This window comes from Apostichopus japonicus, chromosome 14, assembly GCF_037975245.1.
Source record: "Apostichopus japonicus isolate 1M-3 chromosome 14, ASM3797524v1, whole genome shotgun sequence".
Taxonomy (NCBI): domain Eukaryota; kingdom Metazoa; phylum Echinodermata; class Holothuroidea; order Aspidochirotida; family Stichopodidae; genus Apostichopus; species Apostichopus japonicus.
Genome location: NC_092574.1, coordinates 6,844,108 through 6,867,826, shown reverse-complemented (window position 1 = coordinate 6,867,826; position 23,719 = coordinate 6,844,108). Strand labels below are relative to the sequence as shown.

At 38.6% G+C, this 23,719-nt stretch overlaps 1 protein-coding gene across 5 annotated transcripts in view; it reads left to right on the top strand.

The window, feature by feature from the left end:
* The window catches only part of LOC139979974 (sodium- and chloride-dependent glycine transporter 2-like), a 39,489-nt gene that overhangs the window by 5,909 nt on the left and 9,861 nt on the right, over window positions 1–23,719 (top strand). For 3 of the 5 annotated variants that reach the window (XM_071991260.1, XM_071991264.1, XM_071991262.1), the window contains exons 2-6: window positions 12,313–12,378; window positions 13,543–13,705; window positions 15,392–15,523; window positions 16,030–16,300; window positions 18,853–18,988. In XM_071991260.1, the coding sequence (XP_071847361.1) occupies window positions 12,370–12,378; window positions 13,543–13,705; window positions 15,392–15,523; window positions 16,030–16,300; window positions 18,853–18,988 (711 nt within the window). In that variant the 5' untranslated portion in view covers window positions 12,313–12,369. Of the gene's footprint in view, window positions 1–1,456; window positions 1,629–9,970; window positions 10,020–12,312; window positions 12,379–13,542; window positions 13,706–15,391; window positions 15,524–16,029; window positions 16,301–18,852; window positions 18,989–23,719 lie in introns of those variants that run through there. The other 2 variants (XM_071991263.1, XM_071991261.1) reach the window with 2 other exon arrangements.

Below are 23,719 nucleotides of genomic sequence, written 5' to 3'. Positions count from 1 at the left end.
AAAACATTGGCGGGCTATCTCATGCAGGAACATTAGAATTACTCTTATTGTAATTTATTATAAAGGTCAAGTTATCGTGTACATATTGAGGGAAATGAAGTTGAATAATGTAGTGTCTAATGAAAAGTCTCCTGGATTAAAAGTAAACTGACGATAATTTTCCAGGGGATGATATCAAATTACTATTTACCTCCCCCCCCCCCACCCCTCCATGTTGACATCAAGGGTTAGTGTCTATATACATTAAAGGCATTTTGGAGTGTCTCTCGATGTTATGGTTGTTCTAGGTTCTCAAATGCCAAAGATTAGAACTTAGAACACCATCTGTATGTACACTTGCAGTATAGAGTGTCATCGTTATTGCCTGCAGCAAAGTTCAGCTCTTTCTTGTAAAGCACCACATCTCAACATTTTCAGTTTAATTCTATAGTCACGTGCCAGTGAGTCATCGCCGTATAAGCGTGAATTTACATCAGTATCAGCATGGAGCTATAAACAGACTGTTTATAGCTCCATGGTATCAGCAATCCCAACAAACTTCATGTAAAGAAATTTAAACAATGAAAGTACTTACTTACGGAAGCGTAGAAGGGACATTGCATTGACGAGTTATCAACTTGACAAAAAGACAATTATCTGCAAATTGACGAGTTGACGAGATGGTAATGCATCAATTTTCTGCAAATTGACGAGTTGATCAGTTACTAACTACAATCTCGACAAAATGACAAACTTCAGAAAATTGACGTGTTAACGAGAAAACAGATCTCGTCAATGCATCAATTTTCTGCAAATTGACGAGTTGCACACTTACTACTTTCTCGACAAAATGACAAAATTCAGAAAATTTAGGTTTGGAAGAGTACGGTAACTGACGAAGTAACTAATCAAGTCAATTTTCTGAATTTTGTAAAATTTGCAGAAAATTGATGCATTGACGAGATCCGTTATCCCAAACGGTCAATTTTCTGAATTTTGTCACGTTACAATCTCTTCAGCTCGTCGGTTTGCAGATAATTGTCGTTTTGTCAAGTCAGTAACTCGTCAATGCAATGTCCGTTCTACGCTTCCGTAATTCCGTACTTACTCATTGTCTAGACAAGTACAAAGTATATATGAAGTATATAATAATAGTTTTACTTTCTGTTAATAAATGCCCAGTTGATGTCTGTGTATAGACCTTTGTCAATACCGATCCTTAATCATGTTACATGTGCATGTCGTAATCAAGCTTGATACTTCCTTATAGCGTGATAGCCTATGTTAAATGTAATAATTTGTGTTACATTAAAGTTAGTTACCTAGAGCAACAAAGGCGAGGAGGAACGCCTGCAGGATAAACTCGACATAAAGGGTTTATATAGTTTTAGCTATATCTTTACAGATGTAATCATTGACAATAGTGACACCTGGTGATCATGGATATTACTAATTAGTTCTTTCCTCGATCCCATAGCAACAGAATATCAATTACTTTATTCAAGCTGTTCCTGTTGTTTACTTAACATTCTGCATGAGGACAAAGCATCGTGGAATTGTGGTTCATTATTACTGTGCACGCGACATCGCCGTCATCGTGGAAATACATATATAAAATTATCTATCGCAAATTCTGCCATTTTTACCGGGTAAGTGATTTTGACTTTTCTTGAAAGTTGTCCCAATCTGTCATATATTCTAGCACGTTAAATATGTACAATATGTACATATACTGTAGTTATTAGTTGTGTATATGTTTGTAGCATTCTCGTAAAGCGGACGTTTGTTATATGCGGATGGGAAGCCTATACAATAAGGCCTATAAGAAATGCCCACGTGGGATCCATGCGGCTTCGTCTAGACATCCCAGGTTTGTTTGGTTTTAGAATGTGTTTGAAATTTGTAACTTTAGACACGTGAATACTCACAGGAACGAAGAGCGGAATTATATTGGATCAAGGGCGTAGGAACCGGGGGGCTGAAAAATATAGGGGGGCGGAAGTATCATTCCGCCCCCCGCTCCGCAAGTCAGAAAACCCCTTTTTCATTTCCAAATGAGAAAACAAATCTCATTTGGAGCACCAAATTGCATCTAAGGCCAGGTGAAAATGCAAAAATTTTTAAAAAATGGAGTGGGTGTTGAAGTGTGCTATATTGCACCAAATTGCATCTGAGGCCACCTAGAAATGCCAAAAAAATCCAAAGGGGAGGGGGTGTCCCCTTCCCCTTAGACCCCTCCCCCAGGTCGGCCATCAGTCTTTAGCCCCCCCCCCCCACTCAAAAGTACCTTCCTACGCCACTGTATTGGATCGTACATGTAATACAAGAAATGTGCATGTCATACATAGAAGATCAACATGTGCATAAAACATAACCGTAAAATGTTATTTTAATATCATTTATCACATATACACTATACGCACAGTCATGTGTGAATGTTTACATAGAAAGACAAAGATGCTGGCAGATAGATACGTATTTCGTAATATAACAGGTATTTGAATGGAACGTGAGCTAGCTAAAAGGCATGTAGTGTTACTCGAATACCCTTCCGAATAATTCAAAGACATACGTAAGTAGGGCGTACCGCCATTCATCGATCGCGGGAGAGATAAATTGATGAATTTTAAATATTTAATTATTAATAAACGTTTTCTGATTTACCTCTATTTTTTAGAAAAAACATGAGATATCAAATACAGAAAATATTGTAATCGAGATAGAGCTTAAAGAAACGTTATCTTCAATTTTCATGATTCCGTTTTGATTTTTCATTGTTTTTTCTAGATATAGAGAGATAGATAGGTAGAAACCAGGTTTTGTCAAATGACAAAGGTTAGAACTCTTTATTCAGAAACAAGGATTTGTATAAATCTAAAAGTGCAACATGCTGTGTTGCGTGAATTACAGGCTATATTTAATCGTTCAATGATCTAGGTTGCTTTTTTTCCGTGAGCAATGAAATGTTACATTCAGTTCGTAGCCTTTAGTTCAGACAATAAAAAGCTGCTTCTATATATACGAATTGGAGGCCACGCGGGTTCAAAGAAACAATTCACAGGGTCTTTTTTACAAATTTCAGGAATATTCCAGGGATGGTATATCATAAAATTCAGACAAATTCCCAGGGACACTTTTAATCCAGAGACAATGTCTCCTAAAATCTGGGACGTCTGGTCACCTTAGTTACCAAAAAAAAATGAGTAAAACACCCTCTTTTCTTTGTTTTCCAGTAAATAGCACATAAGCGATGGTTTATGGAACAATGTTGACATCACTATTATACGATACATTAAAATCGTATACCATAATTGAATGAAAAATCAGAAATTCAATGTTTCCAAACCATCATATTAGAAAAATAACCACTTGGTGGGGCAAACAAAATTAAACCCTGCCCACCCAGTGAATTTCTTAAATCTCATAGGCTACTTCACTAAAATACATAATTTTGCAAAATTCGGGTTATATAAGAGAAAAGATCGCACTGCCTTGGTTACCGTGCTCCATAATTTCCTAGACAAGATGAGTATAAAAAGTGGAAACCCATTTTAGTCTCCATGCATCTCTAAGCACAAGTTACGGTAGTCCAGATGACTAAATAATGTTAGTCAGGACTATGCCTCTATCGACCAGTTCATCTTAGTCAACTACATCCCTGATACTGAAAAGGACTTTTCATCTCACAGTATGTTTTGTTCTCTCCGTATTGAGAGTTGATAATGAAAAATGAATAAAAAGACCGCTAACATGTTATGCAAGAAAAGAATCATCCAAGATTCACTCGAGTTTTGACTACGGCTATGTGTATGATATGATCATGTGTGTTGAAACTCCAAAGTTTGAACAGGCCTGATACGTGGAATTTAGCGAAATATGCACACTTGCAGGTACGGGGATATTTGAAGAGTGGGGTTGCTGGTGAAATCGCTGCAAGGTCAAAGCATGGAGGAGTGGAGGTACTATATACGGAGTTGGCGAGGAGGAAAGAGTGGCAGGGCAGGCGAAATGAAGGTCGGTTGGCCGCCCCTGTAAAACAGCGAAGCTAGGGCACTGGATGACATGATGCATCTGCCATATATATTGTGTAGAGCATTCACAAAGTACAGGCAGTGATACGATCGCATCCATACAACTACACTAGTAAAAGTATAGGTCATATAATAAACGCAATTGGTGTTCGATCGGGACGAGAACTTTTGTCTCTAGTAATATTACTGTCACTCGTTGTACTTGATTGCCGACATTCACAAAGTACCGGTATCCATACATCATGGTTCAAATAAATAATTTGTAAGTGCAGCATTTTTATGTCGGCAATTTGTCTAGATACTCGTTTTACTTGATTTCCGACATTGACAGCATATCTCTACACATGGTTTAAGGAGCTCCAATAAATAGGATTAAAAGTGCAGTAGGCTATTTTTATGCCGGCCTTGCCATTTTGTCTAGATACTCGTTTTACTTGATTTCCGACATTCACAGCGTATCTCTACACATTGTTGAAGGGGTTCAATGAAATCAGCTTAACAGTGCAGTATTTTTATGCTGGTTTTTTGTCTAGAAATTCGTTATAGTTGATTTCCGACATTCACAGCGTATAGGCCTATGCATAGCCTATAACATTTTGAAAGTTGTTTTCCGTACAGCCTTCTATTCGTATGAGGCGTAACGCACATGTTATCTGATAGGCTGGCAGTGGGAGATACGGTAGCTTATAAAACAAGGTTTCCACAATTTGTCGTCTGGTGACTCCACATGACCTTTGACCTCAATAAAATCTTTTACTGAACGTGTCACAACTACATACTTAAAATGAGATTCGTCCAACCTTCCCTTTTTGAGTTATCGTGTTTACAAGTTTTTCACAATTTGACCTCTAGTGACCCCAAATGGACTTGGACCTCCAAGACCCCTATTGTTTTTGGTGGAGGTGTGTATAGCCACGTACAGTAGACTGACCTGTGTTTATCATGCCATAGTGTTATTGTATCAAAATGGTGGTTTGGGCCATTTCTATTGTAACAGCTTGTTCTGCTTATACCAGGGAGTTGTTTATAGCTCCATGCTTATACCATGGAGCTATATAGCTCCATGCTTATACTAACAAGCAGAAATCTAGTGCACTGAAGTCATCAAAACCTCAATGCATTTTGCATTCTGGTTTACATTACGCGGTTGAGCAACTTTGAACAGCGCCGATGGCAACAACGTAAGTTGAGACATCGACCTATATATGTTCAGACAACGGAAGTTAAGACATCAACGTGAGTTTGAGCATGGAGGTTTTACCTCCATGGTTTGGGGTACACCCCTCAGTCCGACAAGTTTTCAGTCCGACAAGTTTTCAGTCCGAAAATAAAATACACGTTTTCAGTCCGAAAATGAAATACACGTTTTCAGTCCGAAAATGAAATACACGTTTTCAGTCCGAAAATGAAATACACGTTTTCAGTCCGAAAATGTTTTCAGTTGGGGAATGAAAGCAGTTTTAATGCCATAATATCACCAATTAACTGTGACAGCCCGAACTGATAGTAAAGAAATCGATTGAATCTTTCGTATATACTCATAATTGACAAATAAGGAGTAAAGTTTTAGAAAATATATTGGAATTTTCGGTCCCCTGGGACCTTCGTCAGCAATATTGGTAGTCGAATGAAAAGCACAAAGTGTAACACAATGAAAGTATGACGCTAGGTTTAAAGTGTAAATTGCATTGATGGAATTAGAACCAAACAAACCATGAATATACAGGAAGCTGATTAAGGAGCGAAGAACGGATTACATATGTTTGTAGAACTGATAGTTGTTAAGGGGTCCCAAGACTTTGTTGAGGCCGGTGATGTGAGACTTAATACAAAAGATTCAATCAATTTGTTTACTATCCGTTCGGGCTGTCACCGTTTATTGGTGATATTATGGCATTAAAACTGCTTTCATTCCCTAACTGAAAACGTGTATCTCATTTTCGGACTGAAAACGTGTATTTTATTTTCGGACTGAAAACGTGTATTTTATTTTCGGACTGAAAACGTGTATTTCATTTTCGGACTGAAAACGTGTATTTTATTTTCGGACTGAAAACGTGTATTTCATTTTCGGACTGAAATCGTGTATTTTATTTTCGGACTGAAAACGTGTCGGACTGAAAACTCGTTTTTTCGGACTGAGAACGTGCATTTTATTTTCGGACTGAAAACGTGTCGGACTGACAACGTGTACCCCATGGTTTGAGCAACCACGTGGTAAATCAACGTGGTAAAACAACAGCAACAACTTTAGTTTAGACAACAACAAGCTTAGTTTAGACAACGAAATCAGTTTTCCCTTTTCGCGTTCCATACAAACCAAACTTCGTGCCTCCCGTGAACCTTGACAGCCACAGAAATGCCGGTATAATTCTTCACTTATATATTCTCGTAAACAAGACTATGGAGTGAACACTGGTATTTCAAAATAAGATGGTAATAAATTAAATACATGACAGCCCACAAAAGTTCATCCAATTTTCTTATATATTACAGGACTAATACTAATAAAAAACATCAAGACAGTTCTGACTATGTAGGGATCATTCATGTTTGCATTTATTATTTCCTAAATTCTAAACTGCTGATTGTGGCTACAGCCTTGGCATTTGAATCATTACGGGACTAATTATGCACAGCTGAGTACACTCAGCTTTCCTCAGCAAAAAGAAAAAGAAAAAAAATCTTACAAATTTATAAGTAAACAGACAGCAACTATTTAGAAAAGACTCCTGGACAGCATTGAAGACTCGCCCCAAACCGCGTGCGCTACAAAATACAGACAGTAATGAAACGTGATACCTTGTTATCTTTAGCTGGACCTGAGATGTCCATCGCTCTATCGTTTATACACTGTGCTGTGTGTATTGACCGCAGCTGTATGTACTGACTGTACACTAGTGTCTAATTACCGACGGTAGCAAGCTGTGTGTATTTTCTGGAATCGATGGTGGTGTCTAACACTTCTGTTACACCTCATTCGAAACTAGTTCAGATTACCGGCATTAGACGTTTCTTTTTGCGCGAGTCTTCACACCCTTTAATGTTTCATATCACGCATGTTTATCTCCACACAAAAAAAATCATTACTGTAAACTTTTTCCCATGTAGGACTTGTTAATGGCAGCCAACAGATTGTTTTTCATTAAAGTATAATTATAATAATATAAATATTTGATTTTTATACAGCGCTTTACACCAGCGATAGGTCTCAACGCGCTTTACAGACGTTATATTACCCCTGGTCAATGATAACCTGTCCCAAAGACAATCCCTCCAGTCGGCAGCAGATATATACTGCGCCCAAATGACAAGTTACCTCACAGGTACCCATTTAACCTCTGGGTGGAGAGAGGCAAGTGAGATAAAGCATCTGCCCAAGGACACAACGTAATTAACTAGGCAGGAGTCGAACCAGCAATCCTTGGATCACGAGTCCGACGCCTTAGCCAATTGGCCACCACGCTCTCTATATACCCTCTCCATATGCCCTGTAATATTTTATTACTATTATATTGCTATTTTAAAGTGGCGTAGGAAGTTATTTTTGAGTGGGGGGGGGCTGAAGACTGATGGCCGGCCTGGGGGAGGGGTCTAAGGGGAGGGGGTGTCCCCCTCCCCCTTTGGATTTTTTTGCATTTCCAGGTGGCCCAATTTGGTGCAATATAGCACACTTCAACACCCACTCCATTTTGTAAACTTAATTTTGTATTTTCACCTGGCCTTAGATGCAATTTGGTGCTCCAAATGAGATTTTTTTTTCTCATTTGGAAATGAAAAAGGGGGTTTTTGACTTGCGAAGTGGGGGGGGGGGGGGCGGAATGATACTTCCGCCCCTCCACCTTTTTCACTGGGGGGGGGGGGGGCTGGCGCCCCCCCCCCCCCAGCCCCCCCGGTTCCTACGCCCTTGCTATTTTATTTACACAGGTCTGTTTATGCTTCATTCACAGTATAAGATGATTGAGGAATTACAAATGATGTACAGCAATTGGTTTTGTGATTAATAGATTAAGGTGTCACATATATGTTTGTATATAACTATATACTACTATAATTCAATGCACATGCACCAATGTTAACTTCTCATCTACTGACTCTCTTTACCGGTACCGTATATACTTATACGATCATTTAATGAGATACGGGGTATCTCACACTGTATATACTACTTACAAATATGGCCACTTTATTTACATTTCAATAACAGTGGACATGCTATTTCTAAGATATGCACGTTCCTAATATGACACATTTTGCCCTTCAATCATACTCAAATAGCTAAAATCTGCTTAGCAAGGCAACAAGTCACACCTGCCGTCCACCCAACCAAGTAAAGTCAAGACGGCGAGTAAAAGCCTATGGGACACATGCTTTAGCAGTGAGAATATGCTACAATGGGATCAATTTATTCATATATGGGTTGCCATCTACGTATATTTCATAATACCATAATTCACCTATATATTACTAATGAATAACACATGTATATGTTTGCATATTCTGCTGCTAATGCAGTTTGTAAACACATTCATGCATTACAACCAACTTGTCCCACTTGATTTTTCTCCCTGCAATCAAACCAAAATATGATTATTATCCCGCAGCAATATCTTGGAATCGTCTTGTAATGTAAATATGTAATGTATATTTGTAATAAATTTCCGGCTTATATAACCATGAATCAAACTCTACCAGCTGGTAATACTGGGAAATGTGAATATGCAGGTAGGATTACTGCACAACCCAGCCACTATGTACATGCAGTCATTGCAATCAACTTACTTTGCAGTGTGCACATCCTCTAGAAGCCAGTTGTGACAGGTAACAGTGCAATTTGTATCGTCTGTATATAGGCCTACCATTGACCTTATACTTCCACATGTATGTTGAGTACAGTTACAGTATGAGACAGCAAATTTGCATTTCTTCTGCAACATGATTGGTGATAGTCATGTCTGTAAGCATAATGTTTTACAGATGTTCTTCCTGTGTTTCGTTCTGTTAGACTGCAGCTCTTTAAAGTGTATGTGTTTTCCCCTCAAAGAGCAATGTCCAACAGTGAACCAGCTAGTGGTCCAAAATCAAGCATGTGTTGGAGGGTAATGTATGAGATACCGGTAGTGAAATCTAGGCTTCGTGTTATGGTGAGGATAAAAAACAATGTATGCAGTCAAAAAATTGTTTCAATCAAATCTGCGAAAAAAATTTACACTGAGCTTTGACAATTTACCCAAGCTGTTGTCACCATCTCAACAATGTCTGCAACAATCATTTCCGTGTTCCATTGTGGATTCGTACATACCTACCCAACAGTAATGACAATAATCCTAGAAGACGTGGCAATACCATTTGTTTCTACCTCTTTCAACTCTGTCATTAATGGAGTTGAAACTCATCCAAACTCTTTTACGTAATCTGTTTTGCACAAACAGCAAAATCGGAATTATGTCCAACTCTGACCGATGCAATGGAGAAAGGTTTCCAAATAAAAAAATAGGTTGCTGTCAATTTTACCATTTTATGTTTTAGCGTATAGAAGGCTAACATCGGCACACATCGGCAACCGACTATTCCCCCATGAACCAAACTGGTTATTCCCCACAAAACCACGAGGAAACGGAAGCCCGTACTTGCGTACACCCGAAACACTATATCATTGGCTACGGCATCTTTAAACCAAACTGGCAAACTTAAACCTTTAAATCCCATGTTTTAGGCCTGATTAACAAAAGACTGAAATATTGCTTGTTATGTTCCTGTAGAACACATAGTCCGTAAATTACAATTATTTGTCTGTTTGTAGTATAATATAAAAGATGTGTCCGTCGAGTTGGTTAGGCCATTTTGCATTACTTAGTGTATTATGGAAAATTCAAGAAAATAGTTTTTTATTTTCTCAAATCTCACATTCTCAGAAACGAATTTGACTACCCTATAATAACTGAATGAAGTATTTTCTTCGACAGATCAGAGCGTATTGTCCAAAAGGAGGTCAGGTAGATTGTAAAGGTGAACTTATTGAGATATTTTCACGCTCACTCGGATTCGGCAGAGCGGTTGGTCCAGTGCCTTGTTCATTTTATATAGGCCGAGGCCATGTATACTAGTCTGTAGTCTATAGTATAGAAGCCTAGTAGTAGCAGTATTTATTGTGTTGGGAACGCATGGGAAGTACAGTATGTCGCAAAACACAAAAGTAGAAGGAACAAGTGTTCACCGTGGTTAAGACGTCATGTTTGAACCGATTGCTAAGGATGAACGTAAAGATAAAAAACTAGGTAGAGACCGTCCGATGTTCACGATCGTTCCGCGCGCGCAGTTTGTTGGAATTGTGTCGGTCGAGTAACGTCATCGCGTGACGTGGCGCGCGCATGACAACAACATATTTGGACTAACCAGTTTAGTCTAGATATGATTCGCTCAGTAGTATACAAATAATAAATGGTTATGAGTGCAATAGTGCAAATATTTCATGAGTTGAAAGATGGAATGTTCCATTCAACGAGGCACAGCCTCGTTGAATGGAACAAATTACATCTTTCAACGAATGAAATATTTGCACTATTGCACGAATGGAAACCATTCATGATTTGTTTTATACAACACCTTCAAACTTGGATATAATTGGATGTAAAATGCACTCATGCAACAGATTGTTTTGAACAGACAGGTTTCTCTGCTCTCTTACTATTGAAAAAAGTGCTATCAAAAAAGTATAACACATGGTTCTATTTCATAGAGTGCAATAGAGCGGATTTTGCACGCAATCGACGAGCAATTGCCCAATCAAATGCCGGAATATAATTAGGTGTTGTATAAAAGTCATTAAGGCGTGTTCACTGCCCGAAGAATTAACGTTAGTCATGGTGTTAGTCCATATTAGTCAGGCAATATTACAACATCTGCATTTAATGGCCTTGCTAATGTGAATTAGTCAGTTTGACTAGAATTTAAAGGTGAATGGCTAAGTTGTGCTGAGAACTCCTGTAACAGGACATGGACCGAGTCGGTTGTATATCAAAAAATAACAATAAAGCATCCGACATTCAACTAGCGTAATCGCAAAAATACATGCATACCCAAAGGGTCTATGGATAACATCCGATCTGTATATATGTTCCCTTGCAGGTCTATGTGATTGTTATCGAATTTTAGGAATCGAGCAGTATCGAAATGGCATCAAAAACAATTCTCTGAGAAACTTTAAAATGTTTAATTATGACCATGAACTTCAATTAAATCATAGGCCATATATATATATCATAAGCCATAGGCTATATATATATATATAGGGCCTATATATATATATATATATATATATATATATGTATATATATTTATATATATATATGTATATATTTATATATATAAATATATATATATATAAAAATATATATAAATATATATATATAAAAATATATATAATATATATATAAATATATATATATAAAAATATCTATAATATATATATAATATATATATATATATATATATATATATATATATATATATATATATATATATATATATATGGCCTATGATAAATATATGGCCTATGATTTGTTTCCATATTGGTTTAATTAAATAATGGTAAATTATATACCCGTAGAGAAGTTAACTGGGAGCAAATGTTGGCAAATATGATTTTTATGTACCGTCATAAGAATAAAGTACATACCGGTGTGCTACTGGGTAATTAGTACAGGGTGATCCATCCCTGTGTGAATTTCTCTGTGATAGAAAAACAGCCTGGTGAGAAGAGGGCAAAATTCGGTATAGACGTAGGATAAACCAACCTCACTTTTTAGGGACATGGCGAAGTCAAGCTTTTCCATTATGTTCAATTTCAGCCGAAAGTTTCAGAAATTTCAAGAAAAACGATAAACAGTTGGAAACATTGAAAACAAAATTCTCAAAATAATTTGCCCGTTGCTATGGCAGAAACCATGGTTACCTCTTACGCCAACTAAGCTTCGTGACACCATGGAGATATTAACGAAATAGCTCCATGGTGACACGCTCTTCTAACCATTTATGCACCATGTCTGTATGTATGTACGTATGTTTGTTTGTATACATGTATGTATGTATGTCAGCGATCCGTGAATGACGCTTGAACATAACTCTGACGAATAACGGTATGTTATTTCCATAATGACTGATAAAATATTAATGGTAATTACCTCGTGCAACTATATATTTTAATGATGTTAAGTCTCAAGCTGCACTATGTAACCCAGCATTCAGACGGATAGACTGAACGTTATCCGACAAAGACTGGTTTTCGTTGTTTTCTTCATAGTTCCTTCAAGTTTACTAATTCTCAGCAGTTAACAACGAAGGCGCTCAACAAGTCGTGATGCAGTCGGTAAGATTGTTTGATTGCTTCCTATATAAAGTGTATATATATATATATATATATATATATATATATATATATATATATGTGTATATGTATATATATGTATATATATATATGTGTATATATATATATAATGAATGTGTAGCAAGTGTTTTGACAAATGTACCGTGATTTAATGTGACGGCATATTCATGCTAATATATATATTGTATATGTAATGAATGTGTAGCAAGTGGTATGCCAGATGTTTAAAGACAAATATATAGATAGATAGACAGACAGACAGACAAACAGATGGACGGACGGACGGACGGACGGACAGACAGACAGACAGACAGACAGACAGACAGATAAAATATAATAATAAAAAAACGTGCACAATGGAGATTTACCCCATTATGTGTGAGTGATGTGTGCGAGACACTGCATTTCGAGTTGAAAACAAAAGAAGAAAAAAATGATAAAACGTTTCCATACTAAAATCCCGTGACACGAGTCTATTCAAGGGCATCAGACATTCTTAAAAGATCCGGACCTCGGTCATGTTTGTCAACTTTGAAATGAGTAAAATCGGAGACACAATCTGCCACAATCGAAGACCCTCACCCCTCCCCCCCACCCCATCGTCGTGGCTGAGGGTAGCAAATTGGGGGGGGGGGTAAAAGTACCCATAGGCGGCCAACAATCACTTTTTCGAACTACTTCCAAGTTCTCTTTCATATATCCAATACTTCGATATTAGTTCTGATGGTGCTTCGACCTAAATTTTGACGGATGAAAATGTGTGCATAATCGGCTGATAGTCCAGCTAATAGCGTTGTATGTAGACTTGTTTGCCTGTAAACATGAGAAGGGCTTTGATTTCCCTCCGACATTTAAACCTGTACGATATTTAGTTAAGTTTAAAGAGTTCTAATTTCATTGTGCAATACATCGCTGCAAGAAATTCTAACTTTCCAGTTCTGAACGACTCTACAGAACTTATTTACCGTGCATGGGTTGTGTGGAGGTTAAAATGTACGTACATTATATGTTCTGAATCACATTACATCAGACCAAGTTGCTGGTTGGATATGATCCCTGTCTGTATAGTGTGTACGTATTTACGTATACTTTATAGGATCAGGGGCTACGTATGGAATCTTTCTCTCATTTTTCTCTCATGCGCAGACTCCTTCCGGCGAAGAGAGAAGAGATAGAAAAGGGGAGACGCGTGGTGAACCACGTGAGACCTGGACCCGCCATTTTGACTTTTTCTTATCCTGCGTCGGTTATGCTGTCGGTCTGGGAAATATATGGAGATTTCCCTATCTTTGCTTTCGCAATGGAGGAGGTGCGTTTCCATGACAACCCTAGTTGAGTCCGACGTCGAAATTTGTAACTGAAAACTTAATATTATTGTTTTAGAGAGAACAAAAAAAAAAACACCAGTTCCTGCTAATGGAACTTACTATGATGTAGGCTGTGATTATACGTCATTACAATAACGCACCCCCCCCCCCCACAACAACTGAGCGGATGGGTCGGGGATTTGGGTTGAGGGGGATGGGCGCCAGGCTAACTAGAACTAACCATGAACTAATTCTCAATACGCAAAGCATTCGTCTCTCCAAAATCATTTACTTACACACGTTTCGTTCCATTTATTCTTATCGATCATTTTCTCGTAGCGGTAAATCAATTGTCAGGTTTTACACTATAGCCCTATCCTACTCCATATTGAACGATCACGGCCAAACGTTCTGCGTTACACTTTGAAGCTGTAAATCCATTGGAAAAGTAAAATGGACGAGATATTTTAACTAGCTTGTCATAAACTCAGAGTTCGAGTAGTTATAGAACCTCATAAACCCATGTTCTAAATGACGATGTGAGCATCGGTTATTAGTATAATTATTATCATTATTATTATATGGCATACCATATAGATGATGGTTGATACCACTGATAATGGTATACACGTAAAATGTTCAGCATCAATGTTGAATTGGAAGCCAACCGACGTATAAGTTGTAAAACATAGGCCTATGGATACGCGGGTTTCTTCCACATTGTCGTAAAAAATAACTGCTGCTTATTATTATTATTATTATTATTATTATTATTATTATTATTATCATCATCATCTGACATGTACTTTATAGATCTGCTTTATAGGCTCCAATTATAGCACGCTGTAGCTAGGAAAAAATTTTGATTACATAATCGACCTGCCGTGGTCGCAAATCGACCTCAGGCTCTACAATTAGCCTGCATAGCTTCCTAACACCATTATAGGCTCTTTGTGTTAACCCTGTGTGGAAATATGTTCATTTCTAAAGTGTAGTTAATCGTATACAGCGTTCACACAAAGACCCCCATACAAGGCAAAATATGTGACAGGCGTTGCGGACTAATTGGTAAAAAGACGTCATTTTACGACCAAGGCAGGTCGATTACGTAATCTCAAGAGACTGTTCCATGATAGCGTGCTATAGTTGGGGATTTATACAGCAGATCTTTAAGTGATTCACAATGTTAGTACTAAATCATCGAAACCTTCGTTTACCTCAGTTGAACCGAGACTCGCTACTTTATCTACCTTTCTCTTCGTCAAGTTCTGTCTCATGAAGCAAAATAGACCCCAAAGACCTGTTTTTTTGTGTCTTCAGTCAGTCGGTAACTCGACGCAGATCGTATGGCATTCAGATGTAACGCTATTTATCTAAAACAGTGCAAACGTTAATGTCACAGAGAGACACCGAAGTTAAATTGGTCACACGGTATCTACTGTCAGGACAAAGGTTATTCATGTCAATATTTCTCATAATTTGCCATAGTTTTATGGTGAGGCATGTTGCATAAATTTAAAAGCTCCGAGTTTCAGGTGGGTGGCGTAGTTTAAGTTCTCATGATACAACCAGCTTCCGCCAACGCGGCGTGTCATTTTGTCCAGAATATAAAACTATACATATGAAAGGCTTGTTCACCGAATAGTTTTTCCCCTCAGCGTGACCATTATATATATATCATCATGCAGGTGCCTTTCTCATACCGTATTTCACTATGATGCTACTGGCTGGCATGCCGTTGATGTTTCTAGAATTATCCTTGGGTCAGTACGCAGGAGAAGGAACCATTACTATATGGAAAGCCTGCCCAGCCTTCTATGGTCAGTATTATTTTACCCTCCTATAATAGCTTACATAAATGTAACATGAAATAGCTTTTAAAAGGGTACGTATGAGGTTATTGAACATGCGTATGTATATATCATATATCCAAGTATCATTAGGTATAGTCTCGGCAGTAGTATATTTTCAGGAAGAGTTTGATGTATGTTTCATTTGGTCAGTTAGGCCTTTATCTTTCAGGTTATATTTTGTATTAAGTACTTATACAAAAGTTACTCTTGCGTATTTTACTTTTGGGGGGGGGGGGAGGAAGGGGGTTGTTTGGTTACTTATTGAGTACGTAGCTGGACCTTGCGAAAGTCTTGTGATGGTGACCGTACAGTTATATCGAAAAGGACCCATGGTTGGCGCTTGAAAATATAGAGTCATCGGAAGAGTGCTCAATCTCGGTGGGGGTAGGAGCGGGGGTGATAGCGCACAAACTTCGAGGGGACGTGTGACTTGAACGTAGGGGCCATTATTGTGACGCTCATTTTTTTTCAAGGTATCGGATGGAGCATGGTTTTAATTTCGGGCATGGTCGCCATATACTACAACGTGATCATGGCGTGGGCAGCTTACTACTTCGTCCAGTCATTTGCCTGGGAATTACCGTGGGGAGCGTGTAAGCATGACTGGAATACCATCAACTGCGGTTACCTGAGCGACGATGGGATGTATGTCAATGGTACCTGGATGAATTCTACCTTAATGGTCCTCAATAACATCACCAGGCCGAATGTTACCCTCAAGACACCCGCAGAGGAATATTGGAAGTAAGCTTAATTGCAGGGAGATTAAAATTTTCGTCAATATAATAACATAAAAAAAACTTCCTTATTTTTCGGGTTTCATCCGCTTATTGCAATGTAAGCCCGTACAAGTTGATAGGTCTTGTTAAAAGCTGTTTCCGTCATAAGGTGCTTCAGCGAGCCAGGGTATAGAAAGCCCCCTGGCCGGTAACAAAAAGCGGAATCCGTGGTTTGATAACTGAACATTTGAGAGTGTGTGAAATATGAACTTTGTGGGCCGGGTCGCGAATATTTTTTTCCCAAACTGAACTGACACTGAAATTATTTCCTCGATTCTGATTGGCTGATCAAAACCGGAATGGTATGTATGTGACACTGTTAGTGTTGATCATACCAATCCTCATGGGCCGCATCATGTCAAAATTACGTGTGTACGCCATATACAGGCTAAGTTAAAGTATGTAGGCCTAAGTGTGCCTACATGTAGATACAATGTGAGGCTTCCAGTAATCAAGAGCTACTGCAAGGGCGGTAGGGCCTATATTAGTGAATTTGAGATCTCGAACTACAGTAGTACGAATACGTTTATACGGTTAATGCAGGCCTACTATGTCACCATGTATTTACTTCTAATTGTGCAGGTAAACATATGTGGTTACGTACGTATAGGTTATAATGCTATATACAACTAGTTAACAAGTCAAAAGACACAGACATATCGTCAAATGCCATGTTTGTGTACACTCACTGGCTGACACACACTCGCTCGCACGTCTTCATGGCCACTACATATTCGACTAGGCCTATAATGATTCATTGACTGAATACATTTTGAATTTATGATTGTAAAACTAAAAGTATCGCAACCAAACACCACGGTACATATGTACATCGTCATCGGCTACATGTATACAATTACAAATGCACTGTGTTTTATTGTGTTGTATACTATACACAGTACAATAGGCTACACATTACATGTATGTGCTGTGTAGAGCGGAGTCAAGCGAGTAAACAAACGATCGAGGACCGCCTATAATGGGCGCAGTAGTTGGGAATAGTTGCTTCACTCTATACTTTCGTTTAATTATACCTACTAAAAGTTCTGGAAAGTTGCTAATGTTAATATCTTGAATTTGATTGTGTTGATCATACTGATATCGACAGATTATGGAGGATCCATGTTGAAAACTAAAGTATATCACGTGCTCGCTGATAACCAATCAGAATCGAGGAAATAATTTCAGTGTCAGTTCAGTTTGGGAAAAAAATATTCGCGGCCGGGTCGCTGAATGTGGCTTGAGGACGGCAGGATGGAAAGTAGCACTCAAGGGAGGCAACTATAATAAATACTGGTATAATATCATATGTCTTGTAAAAAGCTTTTCCCGTCTTAAGGCGCTTCAGCGGGTCAGGGGCGAAATTCCAAGGCTGGCCGGTAATAATAAGACTCCATGGTTATAAATACAGGCCATGAGAGTTATTATTAATATTATTATTATTATTTACCAGATTTATATAGCGCTCTTTTCATGCTTAAGCATGGTCAAGAGCGCTTTACAATGACAACAAAATGACAAAACCTTTAAAATATGAATATAAAAAATAAAATGGACGCAGCTTTAATATTAATATAAAACTATATATGAGGAATAATTTTTCAATATAGATTAACAGTGAAATTCCTAAAAAGGAAAAAAAAGAGTTTTAAGTAAGTACTTAAAAGTGGCTAATGTTTTGACATCACATATATTATTTGGCAGAGCATTCCATAGCTTGCCAGCAGCAAAGTTAAATTGTCTGTCGCCATATATAGCAGTCCTTACTCTGGGGACCACTGGTCAGGTGGAAGGGAATTGGCCTATCTCAATGTTCTGGTAGGCTTGTAGTTGTACACAGTTATAGCATATCATTGAGGTGCTTGAAAATGAATTGAATTATATGCATGTACTAATAGTTTTGACTCGACACGACGGTGAACAGGCAGCCAGCCAGTGAAGATCTCTTAAGACAGGTGTGATGTGAGAGAAACGCGAAGTTCTGGTAATTTTATACGTGACGCGGTGTTTTGGACACCTTGCAGCCTATTCAAAGTCGATTGTGGTGCACCAAAAAGCAACGAGTTGCAGTAATCAAGACGCGAGGTTAATAGGCGATTCACGAGTGATTTGGTTGCATGCATCGTCAGTTAAATAACGCCTTATGTGACCGATTTTTCGAAGACTCGCGTATCCAGACCTACCAAAAAAAAAAAACTACAAATTTTCACAGTTTTTACGCCGTTTCCGTTAGATTTAACAACAACTATATATCACTGTTATTTGCAGTCAGAAAACGACTTAAAATTCAATTCAGTTCAATTCAATTCATAAGACTTTATTTCAATCTCTCGCAATAAAGTATGCAATTATGACAATAGAAATATCATCCATGAACAATATCGGTGGTACATCGAAAAATTACGATCGAACTTTACCTTATGTTTTAGATTTAGATTTTGTTTTTACGCGCGGAATCACTTTAAACGTTGAAAAGTCGTTTTCAATTAATGATATTTTGCTTTCTTATATTGACAGTAAGGTAGTGCTTCAACACGATGGCTACAACATGGACAACATTGGTCCTTTGAATTGGCAGCTCTGTTTAGCACTGCTCTTTGCCTGGGTCATTGTATTTCTTGCTCTCTGTAAAGGGATCAAATCTTCCGGCAAGGTAAGTCTCTCACGTGTTCTATCAAACTTCAGGCTTAATAACTTTACACTGTCGAATGGTAAATAAATGTGCAGTTGTCACAATAACTGAATCTAACGTATATGGGTAGTGGTGGTGGGGTTTAATCACTGCATGGCCGGTCGCAGTAATGCTTTTTATAGGATTTTTCGGTCTTTTACCTTGCTTTTTTTGTCCCGTCGATGTTTATCAGCCCTTGATCAACACTGTAGTGAAGACATCTTTCCATTCTCGCCACTCACCACTATTTTTTCGCATTTTTTTGCATTTCACTACTTTTATAAGCTTTATGTTTCATATGCTGCTATGATCGAACAATGAAGACGTCCCGTTCCCCCTTCTACCCCTCACTCCAAATCCCTTCCCATCCCCATGCATTACCCATTTCAATGCTATGTAACTTTCTTTCTGCTCCCGCGATCAAGCACGAGGAGAAAATTTATGCTGACACTTGTACGTCATTGTTAAAAGGATGACATTCGTTTCAAAGATAAACGGAAAGGTGTATGTCGATATTCTTGATCCATTGTCGACGAAGGCAAGTCAATAAATCAATGATAATAACAAAACAAAAGAAATCAATAAATAAATCAATAAATCAATACCATAAATCAAAGATGTTGTGGATATATAGTAAGGAACGCGAAAAGGTCTATGTTATTTTGTTTCTTAAACTAAGTTTTTTGAGTCACGTTGATGTCTAAACTCACGTTGATGTCTGAACTAACGTTGATGTCTAAACTCACGTTGATGTCTGAACTAACGTTGATGTCTGAACTAACGTTGATGTCTAAACTTTCGTTGCTATCTAAAGTTCCGTTGTTGTCTTAAAAACTTACGTTGATTATCATCGGCGCTGTTCAACAATTGATCTCACGAAATTGAACAAATATCACTAGCGCACGGGAATGCGTTATGCCTACTACGGTACTATTACAGGCCAGTTTCATAGTGGTAATAGTAGACTACACTATAAGTATACATAGATATTCTAATTTACTATGAATATATATAAAGGATATGTATAGGCATAAACTGAAAATATGTTGTAGTTCTGTTACAAAAATAATGAAAAACAAAATGTTGTGTACTTAATACCATTTCAGTATTGTTACTGGGACTTTATATCTTGCGTCCATGGGACACAATATCTTAAAAATTGTTTGCCTCCGCTCAGTAAAACTTGCGTCTAGGCTGTTGGCCTTCAAGAAAACATGCACTTTACAATACCTCTACAGGAACCAGGCGCGTATCCAGGGGGGGACGTTGGGGGCGCGCCCCCCCCCGGTAAGAAAAAGAGGAGAGGGGGAAAAAGAGAAGAAAAAAGGGGAAAAAGAGGGGGAAAAGAGGAGGAAAAGAGGAGGAAGGAGAGGAAGGAAGGGAAAAGAAAAAGAGGAGAGGGGGAAAAAGAGAAGAAAAAAGGGGAAAAAGAGGGGGAAAAGAGGAGGAAAAGAGGAGGAAGGAGAGGAAGGAAGGGAAAAGAAAAAGAAGAAAGAGAAAAAGAGAAAAGGACGAACCCACCACTTCTTGAGATTGTTCCCATGTGCATGAAAACGCGCGCCCACAACCCTACGCCCAACCCCTCTCATCACTGCCCGATGAGTTACGAAACTAATTAATGACCTTTGCCCGTAGTACCAGACCTTGACAAAATCTGGCAACACACAACTTCATCGATAACAAGTGATTGGGTTGTGTATTAATTACGTCTGGAGGTCGTGCACTGACCTACATGGAGTGTGACCACTCCCGACATTGCAATTTCCCAAGATCAGGCCCCGAAAAAATCCAAAGGGCACTGTACGTACCGTATGAACATCTAGCAATATCTAGCGATATCTAGGGATGAAAATCCCAAGATCTTCCCTAAACTGAAGGCAGATAGAGAATCGAAGCCTTCAGTGTGTAATGAACTTGAAACTGTGCGTCTTTCGAAATGAAAAGAATGTGGGGCGCAACTCCTATGGGCTCCTATGGGCCCTATGCTTAGGTTTGATAACTGTATTTGTGCAGTAGTCTCCATTATACTCCAAACAGTAGGGGGGGGGGGGGGGGCACTTGCTCACCCCTGAAAAAAAGTCAAAATCCTAAGATATGAGATCTCAAAATAACCGATGTGTAATGCAACCTGAAGGGGAAGTGTCTTTTCCGACGATCTAGGAGTATTTTTTTTTTGGCAAAAAGATCGTCGTACGCTCCGCGTCAATCGATGGTGGCGCTCCGCTTAGATAGTATCAAGTAGTGTGTTAGACCTATATGACCTACTGACCCCCCTTGTACTACATTTCTCCGGACGCCCTTGCTTAGACCTCCTGATAGGGGCCCCTTTGAGCCATTATAGCAACCCCCATGCTCATCGTTACGCCACTGGTGGAGCATTGCACAATAAACAGATAATAGTTATTTATTTCAGTCTCATTTCAATTATTCGAATTTTTAAAGCAAACAGATATCACATCATATCAGTGAGCATGAAAATGGCGTTCCGGGATGAACAGCCTCCAAACTGTAGATGTGCGTATAGTGTTCGGTTCCGGAAATATCTGGTATATTTTAATTTCCTTCAACGAAGTTTTATAGTAGCCGTTATAAGAGGTTTTAATATTTGTACACCAATAACTTAACTGTGTCTGAATTTTCTAAACTTCCCTCACCAACATTCTTCTGCATACTTCCCTCTACTAGTGCAATTTTGACCGGTCTGTTAGGGGTTGAAGGAGGTTTTTCTATATTGGTTGTCCATAGATGAAACTTTTGTGCAACATTAAGGGTATGTTTTGAAGTGAATTTATTCACGAGAAATGTGAATTTACCAATTTTGAACAAAAAATAAGCTTAAAACCTTAAAAAGTGGGGCTGACGGGTACTGTGGGCCGCGGCGTATAGAATCACTAACAAAAGCAATGACCCACAGGAGATGCGATGAGGTCGAACATGACGTGTGACTGGTGACAATCTTCAACTAGGTTATGGATGAACAAAAAACTATTGGGAAATACTTGGTTCTCATGCAAAAGTGTTCATCTGGTTGGTCATTTTCAAGTCTGAGAAGTGACATTTCCGGTAATCTGGGGGGTAACAAAACCCGAAATTTTCTTGTACGCTGCGCGCCGACCGATGGTGGCGCTCCGCTTAGATAGTAATTCGCGCCCCCCCCCCCCGGGTTAGAAAATCCTGGATACGCCCCTGGGAACACGCAATACTGAAATTTATAATGGCCCCGACAATAGGCTGGCTTGTGCATAAGGGAAGCAGTACACCGGTAGGTCTATAATGTGTAAAAAAGAATTAAACAATGAAACCTGTAAATAATCTACAATAACAAAATGACTGTCAAATTGTGCAGCGGGAAATTTGGCGGTAGACTAGTTACCATATACACAGGCCTGGACTGCATGCAATGCAACACTGATGTACGGTAAACAACTTTGAAAGTGTGATAGGCTATATGCACACGTTGTGAATATGAGTGTAGACATCAACGTGAGTTAAGATATCGACCGTAAGTTTAGAAATTAACGTGACTTACTCACCCTTATGAGTTTACTGGTCAGAGATTATTTTAATTCTTACTGTGGAATTCAGAAGGGATTCATGGGGGGGGGGGCGGACGGGTGGTGGATAAGATATTATGTGGGGAGATGTGTAGGGATGGGACTACCCGCCCCACCCCCCCCCCTTTTGCAAAATGTTGGTGAAATGGTGCCTGCTTATATGCAGAATCGTGCTACAAATTACCATTTTCGAAGCAATTTTGAAGATTTTTATTCTGTAGGCAATACACTAGCATTATATGTTTGTGTTTTATATGTCAACCAGAGGAGGTGCTGTGCTCGTGATTCTATAACGTAATACTACATGATTCTATAACACAATAATACTGATTCTATAACACAATAATTCTGATTCTATAACACAATAATTCTGATTCTATAACACAATAATTCTGATTATGTAACACAAGCATGTTCCAACTAGACTATAATACTTGTTGAGTTGCAAATAAAGAAGGTTAAAGAAAAAAATATGCATTAATGTTGAGTTATAGGGTTTGGTTGTTCTTTGATGGTTTCGAAACAACTCGCGATTGCTGTACTGCAGTGAAGATTAATGAGATGCCTTCACTTCAGTCAGTATTTGAGACAGTGGCGGTTCAGTGAGCAGGAGTTGGTTCGACAAGTATTATTATGCCTGCATGTCTCGTAATTCTCTGGACACTTATCAAAAGGCGAAGGGGTAATGTTAGCAGGTGTCCGGCCACAGTCAACTCACCGATCGGATTTCAAAATGAGCTTCATGTTGGCGCTCTATCCCTTGGGCCTAACGAAAGTGATAAATTACGAAATCAAAAACATGGTAGTAATAAGAAAATGCCACGCTTTCATTAATTCATTATGTGTTGACATTTAGATACAGCGATGCCTCCACAGGGAAGCATGGGTTTCCCCCTCCCTGGTCTCCCGTTCCCCTCCTCTACTCTCCCCGGCGCCAAAATTACAAAACCCACATTTTCGTGATGGGTTTTTATCTGCTGCCCTAACATCCACCTGCTCATCACAGGAGCAATGTGTTTGCCGAAAACATGTCAAAGCGGTTTGAAAATCACTATGTCCACTATGTCGTGTATAATAATGCATATTCATTATCAATATTAGTGACGCTTTCATTAAGGGAAAACTCAGACCATCCTCTTACAGAAACGTTTATTTATTT